This window comes from Acipenser ruthenus, chromosome 33 (genome assembly GCF_902713425.1).
Source record: "Acipenser ruthenus chromosome 33, fAciRut3.2 maternal haplotype, whole genome shotgun sequence".
NCBI classification, from domain to species: Eukaryota; Metazoa; Chordata; class Actinopteri; order Acipenseriformes; family Acipenseridae; genus Acipenser; species Acipenser ruthenus.
In genome coordinates this window covers 3,680,468-3,699,821 of record NC_081221.1, presented here as the reverse complement: position 1 = coordinate 3,699,821, position 19,354 = coordinate 3,680,468, and the positions used below count along the sequence as shown (strand labels likewise).

At 37.6% G+C, this 19,354-nt stretch overlaps 2 protein-coding genes across 5 annotated transcripts in view; one reads left to right on the top strand and one right to left on the bottom strand.

The window, feature by feature from the left end:
• The first annotated feature begins 34 nt into the window (after positions 1 to 34).
• g6pc3 (glucose-6-phosphatase catalytic subunit 3) lies at positions 35 to 5,470 on the top strand. Its single transcript, XM_059006749.1, has 6 exons — positions 35 to 646; positions 808 to 914; positions 1,275 to 1,365; positions 1,779 to 1,897; positions 2,247 to 2,388; positions 2,933 to 5,470. Exons 1-6 carry the CDS (start codon positions 429 to 431, stop codon positions 3,282 to 3,284), a joined length of 1,029 nt encoding a protein of 342 aa, XP_058862732.1. The 5' UTR covers positions 35 to 428; the 3' UTR covers positions 3,285 to 5,470.
• A 6,121-nt stretch (positions 5,471 to 11,591) lies between these two features.
• Positions 11,592 to 19,354, bottom strand: part of hdac5 (histone deacetylase 5) — a 77,832-nt gene continuing 70,069 nt past the window's right edge. For all 4 annotated transcript variants that reach the window (XM_059006747.1, XM_059006744.1, XM_059006746.1 and 1 more), the window contains 7 exons: positions 19,119 to 19,238; positions 18,372 to 18,469; positions 18,116 to 18,234; positions 17,812 to 17,945; positions 16,354 to 16,438; positions 15,814 to 15,967; positions 11,592 to 15,266 (listed from right to left, as the gene is read on the bottom strand). In XM_059006747.1, coding sequence (XP_058862730.1) covers positions 15,227 to 15,266; positions 15,814 to 15,967; positions 16,354 to 16,438; positions 17,812 to 17,945; positions 18,116 to 18,234; positions 18,372 to 18,469; positions 19,119 to 19,238 — 750 coding nt within the window. In that variant the 3' untranslated portion in view covers positions 11,592 to 15,226. The remainder of the gene's footprint in view (positions 15,267 to 15,813; positions 15,968 to 16,353; positions 16,439 to 17,811; positions 17,946 to 18,115; positions 18,235 to 18,371; positions 18,470 to 19,118; positions 19,239 to 19,354) is intronic.

Genomic DNA, 19,354 nt, shown 5'->3' with positions numbered 1-19,354 from the left:
CGTTCCTGGACTGTATAGAGAAAGAAGTATGTCCCTTTTGCCTTCATGTTGTGTTGAACTTTGAAAACCCAGGAAATAAACGTGGCAACGGCCAGGGATTATCATCTCATTCAAATAGGTCTCTGAATGAATGCTCTGCAGCAGTCACCGCTAATGAAATCAGGACTCGATTGACGACATGACAAATTAGTGAACTTCTATTATTATTATTATTATTATTATTATTATTATTATTATTATTATTAAGTAAACGAATATATTATAATTGTACACACTGGCACACGTTACAAATACACAGCTTGCGTACCGTACTTGTAAAATTGACAAACGAAAAGCAATAAATCTACTCACGTACTCAGTAAAAAAAAAAAAAATCGTATAATATTAAATACATTACGGTTCACATCTGCACCGTATCATCTCGCAGAATGGAGTCGATTCACATGCATGGGATCTGGGTTGCAGAGGTGTTGCAGTCTAACTTGATGGACTATCAAGGTTTTTGGCTCTTTGTGACCCATATGGGGCACCCAAAAGCCGCCTTCCTACTTTATTTCCCCATCACTTTCTTTCTGAATCGAAAAGCAGGCATCGCGGTGCTCTGGGTAGCAATTCTAGCAGAGTGGTCAAACTTGATTCTTAAATGGTAAGGGGTCAGTCTTATTTTAACATTTTTTTCTGATCATTATGAATAGCGTAAATCGCAAGAGCGATTCTCATTGGCATCAGTTTTTCTACTGTATATTTTATATCGAGCATATGTTTACACGGTCCAATAGTTTTTAACTGTCATTTTTTCGATCTCAGGTTTCTATTTGGTGAGCGGCCGTATTGGTGGGTCAGTGAGTCTGCGGTTTATGGATCAGAAAAACCCGAGTTAATACAGTTTTCTTCATCTTGTGAGACAGGACCAGGTGGGTAAATATATATATATCACATATCAGAGTGTATATCAACGTTGCTCCCCAAAACCCAAACAAATCTCACATGCCTGATTAATTGGTTATGCTTCTGTAATCTAAAAATATGCATCCCTGATGAAAGTCTCGGTGATGACTTTGTTAGAGGGCAGACTGGAGGAGGCAGGTGCGTCTGCATGCAACTTGCTAGCGTTTCACCAGGAAGTCACCTAGTATAGTAACGGCTACCTAGAGCTTGAAGAACAGACAGCTGCAGATTTCCTCCACTAACTCAGGAATTAGAGGCAATACAGCGCCAAGTATCGGAATTGCGTGTTCCAAATTGAAAAGTCATTTTCCGGTTTCTTATTGCAGGTAGCCCCTCGGGTCACTGCATGGTGACGGCGGCGGTGTGGCTGGTGATGATGACCTCACTCTCCGCTCACCTCCAGTCCCACAGTCGGAGGTTAGGGTGTTTTTTTTTGTTTTTTTTTTTCTCGATGTTAACCATTTAAGGTGGTGGTTCTGGTTTAGGAGACTTGGCGCTCATCAGATACAAAATAGGTCTGTTTTAAATTCCCAACTCTTAAGTTGGTCACCAGCAAGGATATTTTCTGTAGCACTGGACCCCTCTGCTAATTCACTATTGCACTACTAGGTCATTGTAGATATCTCATATTGTATTTTAGTAGTATTATTTGGTCTTGCTGTTAACTATACTGTATTTAAATATTAATCTTGCATTGCAACCCTGCACTGCCCTGTAACACCTCGCCTTGGATAAAGGTGTCTGCCATATAAATAAATAGTAATAATAATAAGTAACTGCCCCTGTCCGATGTGTGTCTCTTAACCATGTGTTTCCTTCTCCCCCTCAAGCCCTGTGTTGAAGATACTCCCAGTCCTGCTCTACCTGCTCGTGCTGCTGGTAGTGGGAATCTCCAGGGTCTTCACTCTATCTCACTTTCCTCACCAGGTTGTGACAGGATGTATAGCAGGTCAGTGTTAAGAGAGCCACCCTTTCTCAATACAGTATAGAAGGGAGAGGGGGGGGGGGGGGGGGGGGGGGGGTCAGGGATGGGCTGGGAGATCACTAATGAATCAGTGGAGGGTGTACAAGGGTAGCCTGGGTGTAAACTGGCAACCACTCTCACACCTAGTGGGTAGCTGTTGAAATCCCTTTAGTTGTTATTGTCCTTCCTCCCTGAGTCCTATTTCAACTCCTGCTCCTATGTCACACAATTAACTGACATTAAAAAATATATGTATGTTGGAAGCAGAATTCCCATTGTTTGCAGGGTTCTCATTCCCCTCCCCTCCTCCGTGTAACAATGTGTTTGTCTGCAGGAGCAATGCTGGGGTACATTGTGATTCAACATGTTCCTGAAGGGAAGTCTTTGAGATTCTTTGCATTCAGTTCCTTGGGGCTCTTGCTGGGGGCCCTGCTGGTGTACAGGTGTCTCGAGCTTGGAGGACTCAAGCTATCCTGGTGAGACATACAGCTGTTAGAAAGTGCTTAAACCAACGTGTTTTATTTAATTACTGTATGCATTGTACTTTAATGTGTTTTTTTTTTTCTGAATTGGTAATCAAATTATTTAAAATAAAAAAAAATAATAAAGCTGGAAAGGTAAGGTTTCTGATTTTTTTTTTTTTAAGTTAGATATAGATGTATACACATTCATTTTAATAGACATTAATAGTATAGCTATTCGCAGTATAGCAGAGAAAAAGTAGACATGAGGTCCACCACCGTTATGTCCCATTACACATAAACACATTTATACAAACTCTAATACAAATCTAAATCTAATTCATTTGTATGAAGGGAGGGAGTTAAAACGTAGATAGGCATTCAAAATGCATTCCTGTAAGCAAAAACACAAAATAGCCTGAAATAATGCATTTCGAGTCCAATAATGTCAGCTTAATAATAACCAATGCAAATCGAATCCACTTATTTTGAATGCATCTAGCAAGTGATGATACTTATATTGGGTGCATCCTTTTAGGCTTTCTGTTTGTTTTGGCAGGTCCATCGAGCTGGCCCAGAAGTGGTGTGTGAAGCCGGAGTGGATCCGCCTGGACACTGCCCCCTTCTCCTCTCTGACCCGGGACACTGGGGCCCTCCTCGGGCTGGGGCTGGCCCTGTATTTGAAGCCAGGGGGCTGGGAGCTGCCGTTGGCTCCCCGGGCGCTCTCCCTGGCATTTTCCTCCATGGCGCTGTACCAACTCAACCAACTGGCACTGCCCACCTCCCCCCCTCTGCTATTCTATTGCCTCTTCTTCATCAAGAACGGCCTGATCCCCCTGTTTGTGATGGCTGTCGTTCCCAGGCTGGTGCACGCCATCGCGGGGCAGGGGCAGGAAGAGAAGGACAAATAGTACAAAGTGTGGCATCTTCATCACAAAGGGCATATCGCTTCAAATGAGGATGTGATGCTTAAAGGGTGCTAGCCAAGCTTTTAAAATCCAATCTTCCTCATTAGCTGCTGATATTATTGCTGGTTCTCCCTCCATCTGTTGAAGAGATTTTGGTTCTTATAAATAAAACAGGGTGCAGCAGTTTATCTAAAGCAGTGGTTCTCAGTCCTGGTCCTCAGGGACCCTCTGTGTCTTTTGGTTTTCATTCCAACTGAGCTCTCAATTACTTAACTAAACCTTTAATTGAACAAACACGTAACTTAATTTGGCCTTTTTAATTGTTCTCAGCTCCTGAAAAGCTGCAGATTTCAAGTACTTGTAACATTTTATAGCTGAGCTGAAATCTCTAACTGTTTAAACAATTAAAAAGGCCTAATTAAGCTAATTATTAGTTGAATTAAGGGTTTAGTTAAGTAATTGAGAGCTCAGTTGGGTTGAAAACCAGAAGACACAGGTCACAAGAACCACTGATCTAAAGCGTTGTATTTGAAATGTTAATGAACAGGTAACAAACTGGATTTGAAAGCCTTGGTTAACACATGTTTTATGTTCAGTCATTCGGAGTGGTTCTTGGCTCAAACGTTGGGCTGTGTTCATCGCTCTCTGCAGTGCTCTGTAACACATTTTGAGATAGGTTGATGTTTGCTCATTTCTCTGTGCTTCCTGATCTAAGATTTATTATTATTGTTATATATTTTTGTTACTAGAAGCAAACAGAGCCAAGTGAGATCAAAGGTTTACTATGGAGCAACAGAACTCTGAACCACTCAGATGATTGAAGGGAACATAAAAATAATTCAGTTAATTTTTTGCATCACAAGTTGGATGTGGGCTAGGTAAATATTTTCCCTTTAATGCAGGTTTATTGCACAAACGCTTGTACTACTGTACACCTGATATCTTTCATGCACAATCTGTTATTTGTTTGACATTAGTTTGTAAGAAATGTTCCAATATTAAGTTTAAGGTTCATGGTTTAGTGTTATTGTTATAGTTAGTTGGTAAACATTACTAAATGTTTTTACCAAAATATTGACATCCTTTGAAGCAATATTTTAAAATTCTAATTTCAGCATTACTTGAAGTTACTGTCTAGACTGCAATAGGTCTTTATCAGTGGCTTTGTTTTCTTTTACAAAGTTGCTGTGTTGTCACTCAGAGAGTGGAGCATTCATAAGTATGCATTTTCATTATATTTTTAGAATGTGAGGCTCACTTTAAAGTTCAGATATTGCATAGTTATGAACCATCAGTATAATAAATTATAAATCTAATTTGATGTTGCAGGGTTGTGATGTTGACAGTATCAAATATTCAGGCACACTTGTAGAGTGGAGAATTATACATGTTTTATTTCATAACATAGAACCAGAAATGGTGAGAAAAGCCAAATATGGATTTATGTGACTGTCAGATTGTGATCATTTTAAGTTATGAAAGAGCAGCAAAGGTCAATACACAAGTAAAAGTGTATGTCTGTTATTGATGTTAAAAGATGTTACAAGTTCTCATGTATATCTAGTTCAAGTCTGTTGCTGTTATTTTGTTCAATACATATATACTGGCAGTCTGGCGAATCAGTCTCTCAGCAGCAATGCTGACCTAAAGGACCTGTCTGCTACAGAATTGGTCTACCTTTTACTCAATGCTGTAACACCGATTGGAATTCACACAGATTGTCCTAAATAGCAGTTTCAAGATTGAAAATAAATACAAATAAAAATCATTCACTTGCAGAAACACAACTGTTAAATAAACAGTGACCCAGACTATGTTGGCAGAAACAAATTAATTTATTTACACAAAGACAAATGTTATAACATGATACAAAATACTTGACTAAACATTGAAGAGAAGAGAACATAAGGTCAGATACAAGAAAGAGTTTTTTTTTTTAAAGGAGTGTCTTACATCATTCTTGTCATCAAAAAATTATAATAAAAAAAATATATATATATAGTGACAAAATTAACATCTTCTACAACACAATACTGCTTGTCAACCACTAAGGACACACACTCAATAGTTCTACTGAATAGGACATTTAGCATCGACACTGTTTGCAGTATCTACCAGATGTGTGTTATGAATACAAAAAAAACATTAAATGCATTCGATCCATTTTATTTATTGTATTTTTTTTTTTTTTTAAGAAAAAAAAATGAATCCCAACATTTAGTTTTTCAACCAGAAATACATTAAAAAGGACAACTTTTGTTTGTTTTGTTGCTCTAACCATCAGGAAAGGGCTAGAAAACTTATTTTCTCACTTGATTTATTAAACCTGCAGCTCAAATGTTTTTCTCCCCACCTAAAGCAAACATAGCACTGAAATCTATCTTATAAAGACTATATAGATGCATATACCACTGTACTGCATTGAACATACATGAGAAAACAAGAGGATTTGAGAAAGCTGTCATTTATTTAGATGGTCGTTACAAAAGTGGTCTTTAACACTTAACCCCTGAGGAACATCAGGGATGGAAATAAGACTCCCCCATTCCATATCGTGTGTGATCCGTTCCAGGTTTTCTTAAAGGCCTAATTGGCTAATGTATATACAGCTATGGCCAAAAGCTTTGCATCACCTAGAAATTTAGGATAGACATACCAATTAAAAAAAAAAACAACTATATGAACATAATAATCACGTAATCAAAGAAACTGCAAAATGGTATAGCAAGAGTCTACCGAAAGCCATAATAGTAGTACAGTATTTCATGTTCGATTTCTAAATGTCACATTTGTCCGTTTTTCTTTAAGTGTATGGAAAACTACAAAGCGTTACGTAATACAATATGTTAACGTAACATTTTTCAGCAGGCTTCATTTGACTTTATGAAGCAACATTTGTTAATTCTACAGGGTGATGCAAAACTTTTGGCCATAGCTGGTCATAAGGTCAAACCTGAAATGGCTTAAACTGCTATGCAATGGCAGTCTCATAGCCATCATAAACCTAGCCTACAATAATAATACAAAAAATACAGCGCTAGACTTTGTGAACTGCAAATTATTTATTTATTTATTTATTTATTTGTAAAGTCTTTGTGGCTTGTTTCCAAGAGCAGTTTGGGTCACAAACGTATGTGGATTTCCCAGATTGTCAAAAACACGTCAAAATAGCTTGCTATCTGGCACACCAACAAAAACTTGCAAATACAGGGGAAAGTGTTAAAGCAGAACAGTGATCTTCAAAAATTAATATCACCCCAAAAATGAGAACACAATTATACATGAGGAAGGCTTCTGCTGCTTAGTTTTGAGGGTTAAGCTTGCTAGCCCAATGGCTAGCCCAGGCACATCGGAACTCAAAAGGACTGGGTCGGCTACAGACCGCGCCTAACCAGATGTATATAGAGCTGTGTGAATGTATATAAATGTATAGGTTTCACAGACAGCTGGTGACAGGTACCTACTCCATAAACCACCCAGTGTGTACAAGAAGAAAAAAGTGTCTATGTGCACAAATACAGAATATATACCTACATATAAAGTATATATGGATACCCAAGAACCACAGTCATCCACTTTCTCTGACAGCTAAGGAAGATAATGAAGGTTACAAACTACAGTATAATGTTTTGTTCTATAAAAAAACAGGGATGCTCAACTGCCATTTTGTAACATAGATCAATCTGTTTCTAGGGTTGCCATATATAATCCCCCTTTTCTCCCCTCTCTCTATAGAGCTTTTGCAAACCACTCAGGTATTCAGAATTGTTCTACAAGAACACCTAAGAGCGACGAGACTACTCTCTGCGGTCGCCGATTTGAAACGTCACAGAAAGTGGTATTTTTGTATAGTAAACGCATTACCCTGCTCAGTTTATCAAACAAAAATCTGAATGAAATAAACCGAACATTTGTAGCCACTTATTCTGCTGTCACCTGAAGCAACAATATACTTAATATGAATAAAAACACAATGTGGTCGATAAAATCACCTGCAGGATTAATATATAGTAGTTGAAAGGCAGCAGTATTGAGATCTGCAATGGTTAGATCATTAAAAAACAGACCCCTATGTTAACTTCCCTTTGTTTATGCATTGTAATTCTAGAGGCGTGACACTGACAAGCAAACTTGTACTTGCAGTCTGTGTTTTACATTTTACACCCAAGTAAAACTGCACATTCTGACTCACGAAACACCCACCTTCCCCACAGGCAGAACAAGGCACACTACACACCCCAATCATTATGAACACTGAAGGGAAACACACTTTAATTCATTGAAGCTGTTACAACCAAAAGACGACAGCTAAGTCAACTGTGTTTCATTAAATTGTAAGAAACTGTGTGTGTAACTCACATTGGTACTGCATCAGAAACCCCATTCAAATATCATTCACTATTTCCGCGCTTGTTCAAAAAGTATTAATGACAGGAAAACAGACAGTGCCACCAAATACCTAAGCATGGAAATCTGCTTATTAGCAAAGAACTGTCAAAACTTTAGGACAGAAAGGGTAAAAGCCGATTCTGATATACAATTTTCTGAACACTGTTTGCAGAACGCAATACGGAATGCATACGCATTTAAGACCATCAAGACCCACAGTTCAATGTCTATATAAAACAATATTGCTGTGATTGTAAGTGAAACATGTACAGTATGTCTGTATTGCAAGAAGAATGGGCTACAATAGGGCATTTAATAGGTATTCTTTCTCTTCCCTGAAATCATTTAAGAAATGTGACATACCCTATTTCATGTTATCATATTGTTTTTTTGTTTGATGCACTGTCCACAGCCTGCCTTACTGGAATTATTATTATTATTTGTTTATTTAGCAGACGCCTTTATCCAAGGCGACTTACAGAGACTAGGGTGTGTGAACTATACATCAGCTGCAGAGTCACTTACAACTACGTCTCACCCGAAAGACGGAGCACAAGGAGGTTAAGTGACTTGCTCAGGGTCACACAATGAGTCAGTGGCCGAGGTGGGATTTGAACCGGGGACCTCGTGGTTACAAGCCCATTTCTTTAACCACTGGACCACACAGCCTCATAAACTGCTAACATAACAGACACGAGCAAAAAAGACAACGGGAAAGATGGAGGTCCAAAACTAAGCTGAAGGCTGTGAGTGTTAAAGTGTTGCAGGAACAGGTCTTTGGAAAGAGTGGTGATCCTGTCTGAATGGATCGAACACAATCACAGATCCATGCACGTTTACTCATTGCTTTGCTAACCTATAAACACTAGAGACACACTTCAGTAATCTACCTAGAGAGTACTCGGCAAAAATTCCCTACCAGCTGCCCAATACCTGATACAACACATTGACCTTTTCTTCATTTGGGCACCTCGCCATTTCAGTCATATGCATTTGAAATGTCGTTTTATTTAAAATCAAATAAACTAGATGTTTTGCAACAAGAGTCTGTTTCAACAAGAGTGTGGGGGTCTTGCTTGCTTTCCTTTCCTACTATATAGATAGTGTTTGGATACCCTTCACTTATAGAATTCAATTATTTCCAGCACTGAAGACATTATATATATATATATATATATATATATATATATATATATATATATATATATATATATATATATATGGCTCAATTAAACCTTTTAGCATGTTTTGTTTTGGGGAATAAGTTCACAGAATTACTGGAGGCAATGCTGAGTAATATTATTGTGATCTGATAAATATCATATATGATGTGCACATTTTCAAGCCAATATCAATATTGTTCCCCTATTTACTGTACTTAATTTATTGCACATCCGCATTTCTCAAATCTCTTTTTCCAGCTAAAACTGAACTGAATCCATTTGCCTACTCCTTCACTTAGATGCATAGATCCTGGTTTAAATTCATCATAAAGATCTACACAGCTATCAAACTGTGCTCTTCACACAACAGTGCCTGACACCCCTAACTCTAATTTATCAGTCCAGTATATTTATTTAAAAATATATATTATTTGTTGTATTAAAATATCATATACTTGTATAATAGGCCCTTGATCTACTGCCCTGTTAATCTTGAAAATAACAAGACAGTATCATATTCAAAATACAACTTTATTTTTTATTTAATGTACATTTACAAAGCTCAGAGCACAGCATCTCAAAGACAGAGAAGCCAGCATCTACTTTTGAATGTATTGTAACGTCAAACAGTGACATTGTATTATAGTGTTACACCGGAACATAGACTTAGAAATAAAATATAAAAATGGAGGAAAAGCCTCCATTGCAGTCCACGGTTATTTCTAAGTCACCAAGCAGGTTTGAACAAAGTGAACAGCACACTACATGGGTATTTAGTACTAAAGCTAGCAGTATCATTGGTAGCACTGTAGTAAATTGCTTAGCAAGGGTTTGGGTCTGCAATTAATTCATCTAAAAAAATTGATTAACTGGAAACAATCTGGATATTAAACTACTGATTCATCTTTTTTTAATACCAAAGAGAGAGACCCCCACAGTGAACCACTGTGTCCTACCGTGCCTAAAAATCTGTCGACTGTCATTTCAAACACACACTGAACACTAAAGTATGTCCACCCAGTGGACATCAGTAGCTTAAGGTTTTAGACTTTCTTGCAACACCCGTTAGTGCTGGAAAAATCATTTGATGCTGTAATTACCATAGCCTATCACAAGATGGCACCATATGTATGTCCTACATGGGGAAACAAAGGTGAACTAAATGAAGTCAAAATGGGCATTGAATTTAGCATATTAGTATTTTTGTGCATTTTACACAGTGGACACACAAACAGCATCTATACAGCGTCATCAAGTGAAAGTATCAGGGGCAGGAGGAATAAAACCTTCCCCACGGAGACATTGCAAGGAATGTGTTTTGATTGAACACAATAAGTCAAAACTTTTCATTCTTCCTTTCACAACAGCAGCAAACTTTACATTCAAAAAATGCATGTGATATTCTAACTCCATCCCCTATCCAACTTTTCAACCATAGAAAATAGAGTATGTACACAATGTATAGATAGATCTCTTCTGAAACTGAAAATATACATTTTGTATAAGCCTCAACAAGTACAGTAAATACCGATATACAAACAAAATAAAATATATACATATTGTGTAGTTATAAAAATCATGTGATTAATATTATAAAGATTGAATGTGTGTGGATCATTTCTCAGTTCAATCAGTTAAGAAAATTGCTTTAAATGCCAGTGTAACATGGCTTTTTGGAATGAGGATTTGAAAAAAAAAAAAAAAAAAAAAAAAAAAAAGATCAAGGCCAGGGCATTTAGCATTTAACAGGGGATGCGAGTTTAGCGGAAAATCAGCTAGAAAGGAAAAGAGCGCAAATCTCACTCTCTCTCATATATATATATATATATATATATATATATATATATATATATATATATATATAGTAAGAGAAACATAATTTGGAACAAGAAAAAAAAAAGATGTGGCATTTAAAGCAATTTAGTCTTCAATACAGTTTTTTAAGTATATCTTTTCTATGAGGTGTAGGTGACGAGCTATTGCTTCTCATAATACAGTATTTGTCTGCATGATATTGCCGAAAGAGTATACACTACGGATGGGATCCATCTTATAAGTTATAATTTTCTTCGGCCACTGAATGAGTGGTACTCCAATAATCAATTCATGGTTAAAATGAAAAGATAAAAAAAATAATAATAATTAAGAATACAAATTAAAAAGTCAAGTCATTTTAGCCAGAACATTCAGACGCAACCGAAGGACCACATAACTGGAAGATCTAGTGTTTATTTCTATTCATGTATTGCAAACAGGCATAGCTGCAATCACACTCCAACACTGTTACATAGTGATCGTTCCCTTACCTTGTCGCTTACCCACACCAAAAGGGAGACAGGACCGCTTTAAGCAACAAGTGGCATTTACGTTCTAAACAGCAGCTCAGAGTAAATGGATACTTAGTCCAACTCCAGTATTGTAAAAAAAGCATGTCCAGAGGTACATGCCATTTCTATAATAGTAGTTATTAAAATCGACATGTCTAGCACCAAGGGATAAGGTAATATACACCCATCCCATGATGGTATTACAATAGAATTATTATTAAATTTAGAAAAATTCAGAAGCCCTCCATACCATACATACAGTCTGCCAACGAACCGGACAGAAACATCAAGGATCCGGTTCCAGTGAGTACTATTATGCTTTCAATAAAAGTGATTGAAAAAAAAAAACACATTAAAATTAATAAAGACCTTTAATTTCTGTCAAAATTACATTTGATAACTATAATTGACACTTTTATAGTTAGATGAGAAAAAAAAAAAAAAAAGACAAAACACGCACTTAAACTAGACTATATATTTGTGTTTTGTTGTCCTTGTTTTGGACTACTGACTGATTGCAGCTGTGATGAGTTCACACATTGACATCAGGACATAGCTTTCTAAATACTTTGGAAACCAGAATCGGACTCAAAATACCCAATTCCAATGACCCGGTTCGGACCCGATTCCAAAAATCTACACCAAAACAAATTTAACCTGAGGTTTTGGTCTTTTGTAAACCAAGAGTAAAATATTTCAAGCTAACTTGCTGGGCAAACCGCAAACATGCATCCATATCTTGCAAGTCTTTAACCTGTGGAACCCACTTCATGGCAAAATATCCACCGGAAAATATGACACTACCAACAGTAACCAAACTGAGCCCTGCAGTCAATTAAATACGGTTCATCTAACAAGAGACTAAAAGGTGGAGCATTTTTTTTATTTTTAGGTTGACTAAACAGATCATTGACACTATATATTAACTACTTTTATTGTTGTGAATTCAAATGCCACTTTATTGATGTTGTCCTTTCCTTTGATTTGGGTTCTGAAATGCTGATGCTTCAATACGGCAGTCTCTACTTGGCTTTCAAAGCTGCTGAGAGAATCCTAGTTGCCAGGCTATTGTCTTTCTTACTTCATTCTCTCAAATATGTTAACATGAGTGTTGAATACCCTTTGATGAATCAGGTCTTTAGATGGATTGAAAGAGGTCACTGGCCGTAACTGGGCAGAGCCTACATGACCCAAGCTACAGTAGGTTTAAATGGACAATATGCATTTCAATACTGTACAGCATCTGTGCAAGTTTTTTATTAATTTATTTTTTACATTGGGTGGTTCTGAAGTTCCTGAACTAAACCCATATATCAATTCCTGATCACAGGTACAATCAATCAAAAGACAATGAATATTGAAAATATATGGAAAAACATTTTCAAATGTCAAAATTATCCTAAGCCTGCAGTTTAAAGTGTGCTTTCTTTTATAGCTGCAATATTTTTGTAGCATCTCTACGGATGTGTGAAGCTAGCAGGGTGTATATGTACATATGTATAGTATTATCAACACTATCTATAGTCAGTCTGTCTGTTGAGCATGGATGCCATCTACTCCACGTCACTGATATCAAGCACCTAACAGTTGCTTCTTGTAGTACTGAGCCAACAAAAAATACATTTTAAAAACTGACAGTCTATTTAATGTTGTTTTTTAGAAAGGAATAATAAACAGATAGAAAAACAGAACAAGTGACATCAAAGGGCTAAGACAGAACCAGCAAAGGACGGCCGAGCAGGAAACTGGAGGAGTTCTCTAAACACTTTCTCTTGAACAGAGCGCTTTGAATACCAAAATGTAGCAGAAGTTGTGTTAACCCCCACTCGGGTTGCTTGGTTATATTATGCTGTGCTTTTTCGGGGGGGTGACAACACGGGATGATGACAAAAACGTACATATCTGTTTCAGGGCTTGAGTATTTTGTCTATTATTATTATTATTATTATTATTATTATTATTATTATTATTATTATTATTATTATTATTATTATTATTAAATAATAATAATCTAAGTTCTAAGTCTTTTGGGGTTCTTATTATGAACATTAACTTTTATCCAGATAGAATGTGGTTTATTTAAGTACTTTTGTTACTGCAACAAACATGGGTCCAGTCACTTAATATAAATGAATACACTTTTCATTGTGTCTTTAAACCTGTACATCACCCCCAAGCCAGGGAAGCCTGTAAGCATACCGAAGCCTATACAAAATGCCTCTACCCACAGAGTTCTGAACAGTGCACAGGATGAGCAGGCAGGATTAAAGATTACGTCACTGCAGTTTCTGTGGCATGTATTCTTATTCCTGTTCATGCATTTCCCTGGCTGTGCCTAAATGTAATCTTACAGGCCCAAGCCTAGCAGGAAGTTTAACAGGTAAGGTGCAGCTATAAATTGCTTCTCCCCACCCCCAAAATGGCGAGTTACAAGAAAACACCTAAGAGCGGAACCAAGTTGTACAGTTTAGTGGTACAGTGAAGAAGCATTTTAAAGCTGCACCTTTACCTATTTAGATTAGAGAATTCATTTTAAACACAGACCATAAAAAGAACAATACAGAGAATCCATAATGTAGCATTCCAAATGTATGACAATAAAACTTCTGCAAGTCATCCCTATAGAATGCTAATGTAGGTCACGAATAGCCATCCAACACCAATTTAGTGCAAACCAGCCTATTATTCCTCTGTTGTACGGATTTCACTGTACAGATTCTTTGCATCAACCAAATTCCAATTTCAAACTAAATCCCTCCTGTCTCACCCACACTCATTACAGCCGTCAATTTCAAAAAAATATACAAAGTATCCACACTTAATATTAAATAATTATTTTATATTAATTATATATGGTTGGATTTAAACCGTCTATTACGCTAAGAAAATGTGTCCAAAAAAATGAAAAAGAAATGATAATAAAATAAATGTATTTTTGGTGACAAACGAGATAAGAGACGATAATCTATTTACAGAAGAAACATTAAAATAATTGGTCATTATATCACAAATACACAACCTGTTGTTTAGTTACAATAAATAAAAATAACAAACGAACAGAGGCAAAATAGTGGGGGGTGGGTTGGGGGGGGTCCTTAAACTCAAGACAACCTTTGACCTTTAACCCCTACCTCACTTATTCCCTGAATTCCGGTAGCGGAGAGACAGAGAAAAAAAATAAAAAGCAGCTTCAAATGTTTGTGGGCAGAGAAAGATAATCAACCCTATTAAACATCTCTGCTAGAACAGATCCAGTCAATGGAGTTAAAGGAAATTAAGGCATTTTAAACAAATATGAGAGAATATTCACCTTTGCTAGACGATTGCTGTTAAACTCTATATTAAAAGGTTTGGATTGCTGGAACGGTGAGCAACTGCTTTTTATTAATTCAAAGTCAGTGACTGTAAATATACATACTTTCCACAAGGGGGAGGGTGGGGGGGGGGGGGGGTTTGGGGTCTAAATACCTCCATGAATTGCGAACCCAAGAACCAGCTGCCTCTTTAAAAAAAAAGAAGTCTCTCCCGATTGGAACAGCCATGTACTCGCAGCCAGCTGGGTTCTCATTAAAAAGGGAGAGTTTATCCAGCGCTGCCTTTTTCACCCCACCCTTGAAGACAAAAAATACAACACAAATGTGTTCTTCACCCTTCTGTGTTAAACAAAAAAAAAATTAAAGTAGATAATCCATCTATTTTCTTTTTCTTAAATAGTGTTCCTTTTCTGCATGTTCCAAGGACAGAAAAAAAACCCTTTGCTCAATTCACGTATTTTAGAAAAAGTTTGAGCAAATTCTCTCCGCTTTTAAAAAAAGAAGTACAAACCACCGACGGCCACTGAATCACTCGGGAAATGAATTTCGTGTTTCCTCCTATCTGTGTGCCCATCTCTGTCTGTCTGTCTGTCTCCCACATGCTTTTTCTCTCGGAAGTCAGTGTGGCGAGGTGTGGTGCAGTACAGTGCACGACTGTCAGACTTGGAGGAATGGAGGGAGAGTGGGGGGGCGAGGGGGTCTCATGAGAATGTAATAAAGAGGGTTTACAATCACAATGGGAAATCAGCACTCTACAACACCGGCTCTTCCTCCATAGGCTCGTCTGCTTGTCTGGAAACCAAAGCAGAAAACAACTTTAGATGCACAGCATTCTGAATTATGTTATAGGAGGGGAATGTAAGAAGATGCTATGAAAACATATAACAACATTATTATTATTATTATTATTATTATTATTATTATTATTATTATTATTAATAATAATAATAATAATAATAATGGAAACCTGCAATATAACACATACTTCTGTGAAAGTGGTTGGTCGTATCCAAGCAAACAAGAGATGCAATAAAATTAAAAAATAAAAAAAAACTACACCATAGCAGGTTAAACAAAATAAGACATTCTAATTGGTTGTAAAGCAAAACTGTAGTGAAATAATTTAACAGCTTATTTAGTGCCCCATTATGTTGCAGTTACATAACTGTTTTGCGGCCCATTTGTCTTTTACAGAAAACAATCTCCAGGAAATTCATTATGCCGACATAATTCCACAACTGTAGGGGGAGAGAACATTGAGAGAGAGAGAGAGAGAGAGATATAGCGAGCTCATTCACTGCACATGCCTCCTCCTGTTCTGGTGCAGCCTGTACTCTACCTGCTTTCTGCCTCTGTGTTTCCCTGCTCAGGGTCAACAGACAGCGATGCCATGGCAGTGACAGCCTCAGCCTCCTCCTTCTCTCTCTTCTGAGCCTCCAAGAGAGACTGGCACACCGTGGAGGCATAGCGCTGCACAGAGCTCCAGTGTTTACCTGCAACACCACCAGAGACATTACTGCACGGCCACAGGGCTATTCATAGAAGATCTAGCTTGGTCCTATCAAAAAGTGTCTGTGGCACAACTGCTATAGTGATACCACCTTGAAATCTCCCAGAAGCTCAGCAAGACCCTGTGCACAGTTTCTATTAAATAACCGATGATACACTTTTGAAAAATGACAGTGTTGTGGCTTGATAAATGCAAATAAAAAAAAGTATTTTTTGCTAAGATTAAGGGCCAACTCTCTTTAGATGCTCTCAAGATTCTCTTGTCTCAAGGTATTTTTGGTGTAGACGACTCATCTAAACCTCAATTCAGTTGAGTCTTGGTGTTTGGACTTTACTGACCAGTCTAGGCTGAGACCAGGTGCAGACTTACTCTGAATCTCAATGACTTTCTCCAGAGACGCGGCCGCTTTTGGGCAAGGCTTCTGCTGAAGGAGGGACTGTGGAAGAGCGTCAAGCTGAAAGAGATACAGGGAAGCAGGTTTGATACACTGTACACTGCAGAACCCCATCCCTCACTTACATCCTCTATGTTTCTGTATACAATCACTTTTATTTAATGTATTTGCCCCAGCAAATTACCGTATTTACTCATATTTAAGACGCACTTTTGTGGCTAAAATAAAAGTTCAATTTTGGGGGGAGCGACTTGGATTTGAGGTTTTTAGTTAGGGTACCAATTTACATTTGCGCATGTCAATTATTCTGGTGCGCTTGAACAAGACCAACTGTACACAGTACTGCCCACTACAGATATTACTCTTGGTACAGTACCGGTATATTAAAATGGCGGCACAGCGAACTTCATGAACTTTTTTTAATGCAGCTTTTAAAAGAAAAGTTATTTTGTTTGCTGAAGAAAAGAGAAACTGCGGCATCTGAGATGTGTCAGAAGATGGAGATGCAATCGAAAGGCTATGCAGTACTTTAATATTACCAGTATAGTACTTGTTGAAATGATCAACGCGGGTCCAGCTGCAAAATAAATTTATTTACATAGCTTTCTTTCTCTATGTGGAGGAGCACAAGAAACAGGTACACTAAGGTATGTACTGCTTAATGGCACATTATCCATCGCTCTCTGATTCTCTGACTTACTCACTGTTATTATGGTCTGTGCCTGGTTTAACTATGGGAACCCCACTAGTGTAAACTCCAAAGTCCTAACGCAAACCTAAAATGAACTACACATTTCTGTCTTGCACTAATTTTGCTTGCGAACGTGACAGAGTCACGTAGGCCAAATTAAGCAAACGAGGACAATAAAGCAGACTGAAATAAAGTTCAAGGTAATTTACCCTTTCCCAGCTACCATAAACTGCAGTGACTGTCGTTCAATACTGAAAGTACTGTACTGTACATATTTGCTTTTCCCATTTGCATTTGTAATGTAGTAGGTGACATACTCTGATGCTTTAATGTACAGTAATAAACTGCCGGCACCTTAAAAAGTAATGTAACTGTTAATTATTTTGTTTTTTTCATTAAGTGTTAAATGTGACATGCATTCAGGGTCTTTTTTTTTTTTTGGTGTCCGTATTTGGGGGTGCGACTTGAATTCAGGGGTAACTTAAATTCAAGTAAACACAGTATTTTGTACATTATATTACATCCAGCATTACACACACCTTGCATACACTGAAGCTGCTTATAAGTAGGTTGAACTTTTACAACTTAACAGCAAGAGGGTCATTTAACAGTATTTATTTGTAGTCCTTTAAGGTTCCTCAAGATTTTAGTACACTTATACAATATAACAATAAATCGATTTATGTCCCAACACTAACCCCTCGGACCCATAACTAGCTATGCAATCTAGGCAGGCAGTTACCTCGTTGCCCAGGAGAGCCGAGACACAGGATTCGGAGGCATCGCAGATAGCTGTGAGGTCATGACCCCCCTCCAAGGCCATGACAACTCGCCCCCCAGCCAGCTTTATCAGCTGCTTGGTCAGGTGACCGAAACCTGCAGGAGGAGGAAAAAAATAAATCATTCCACTAAGAAGCACCAGAGGGCAGTGTTCTTTTAGAACAAAAAAACACACACATTTGCAGCATGCAGTTTGCCATGAATCATAGACAAAAAAAATGGAGTTAGTGGCAAGGTTAGTACAATGTCACGGGGGGGTTACTCACACTTTGCTGTCACTGAGTATCCACCCAGCGGAGATTGGTGTCCTTCTACTGCGTCGAACCCGGCTGAAACCAAAACTACATCTGGGGAGAACTCATTTGCAATGGGCATCACAACCGTCCTGCACAAACACACAGACAAACAAGACCATTGGTTATTCTACTGCTCTTACTAACATGCATCTGCCTGCATTCAGCTTGGGTTTTGAATCACATTTAAACCACTCCCAACGCAGCACTGTTCTGAATCTCTGCCTACCTGAAAGCAGTGAGGTACTCCACGTCTCCCATTGGTGGCTCCACCCCACCAGTCCAGGCTATATTGACGTTATATCCCACTCCTGTGCCTGACCCTACCTGAAAACACAAAGTCAAACGCTGTATTTGTTTAAAACAATCAGGTGAAAATGGAGGATACAGATCATCTCACCATTGTATAGTAGTTAGAAGCCTGGACTACTACTGTCTAATTTGCAAATTTTTTTTTTATTTGGTAATTTGTTTAATGATATTTAATGCATCTGTTAATTGTGTTCCATAAATAAATAGCCTTTAAAATTAGATTTTTTTTTTCCTTAGCAACACATTTATTTTTTATAACAGATCTTTCAAATTAATTTTTTTTTAAAATGATAATTCAAGTATATTTTGCCTTCCTGAGCATTACTAAATACAATAATGTGTACTGCAATGTTTCTCTTTCAATATTTTAGTGATGCATGGTTTTGCTCTGTACAGCTATGGCATCACCTTATGGAATTAACTAATTTTGCTTTATAAAGTTGAATGAAACATGCTGAATAATATTATGCTAACATATTGAATTACACACCACTTTGTAATTTTCCAATTTTCCATAAACTGACAAAAAATGAAAAATCTGACATTTCAAAAACATGAAATACTGTTATGGCTTCCCCGATATAATTTTGTAGTTTCTTCAAGATCAAAATTATGTTTGTTTATATACAGCACAGAGACGGGATATATTTTTCCACTGCCCCACCTCCTCGGGAGCCCCGCTGCCTGGGAAGAAGTTTCCGTCATCGTATCGGTGCAGAGAGATGTACAGCACGTTGGGATCATTATAGAACGCCTGTTGACTCCCATTGCCGTGGTGGATATCCTGTAGAAAGACCACGCGCACACACAGATGAGAAGCTGCTGTCAGCTTTTATTCTGCATACACATTTTGCACAGAGCAGTTTAAACGTCTACTAAATGAAGGCTTGAGTATCTCTG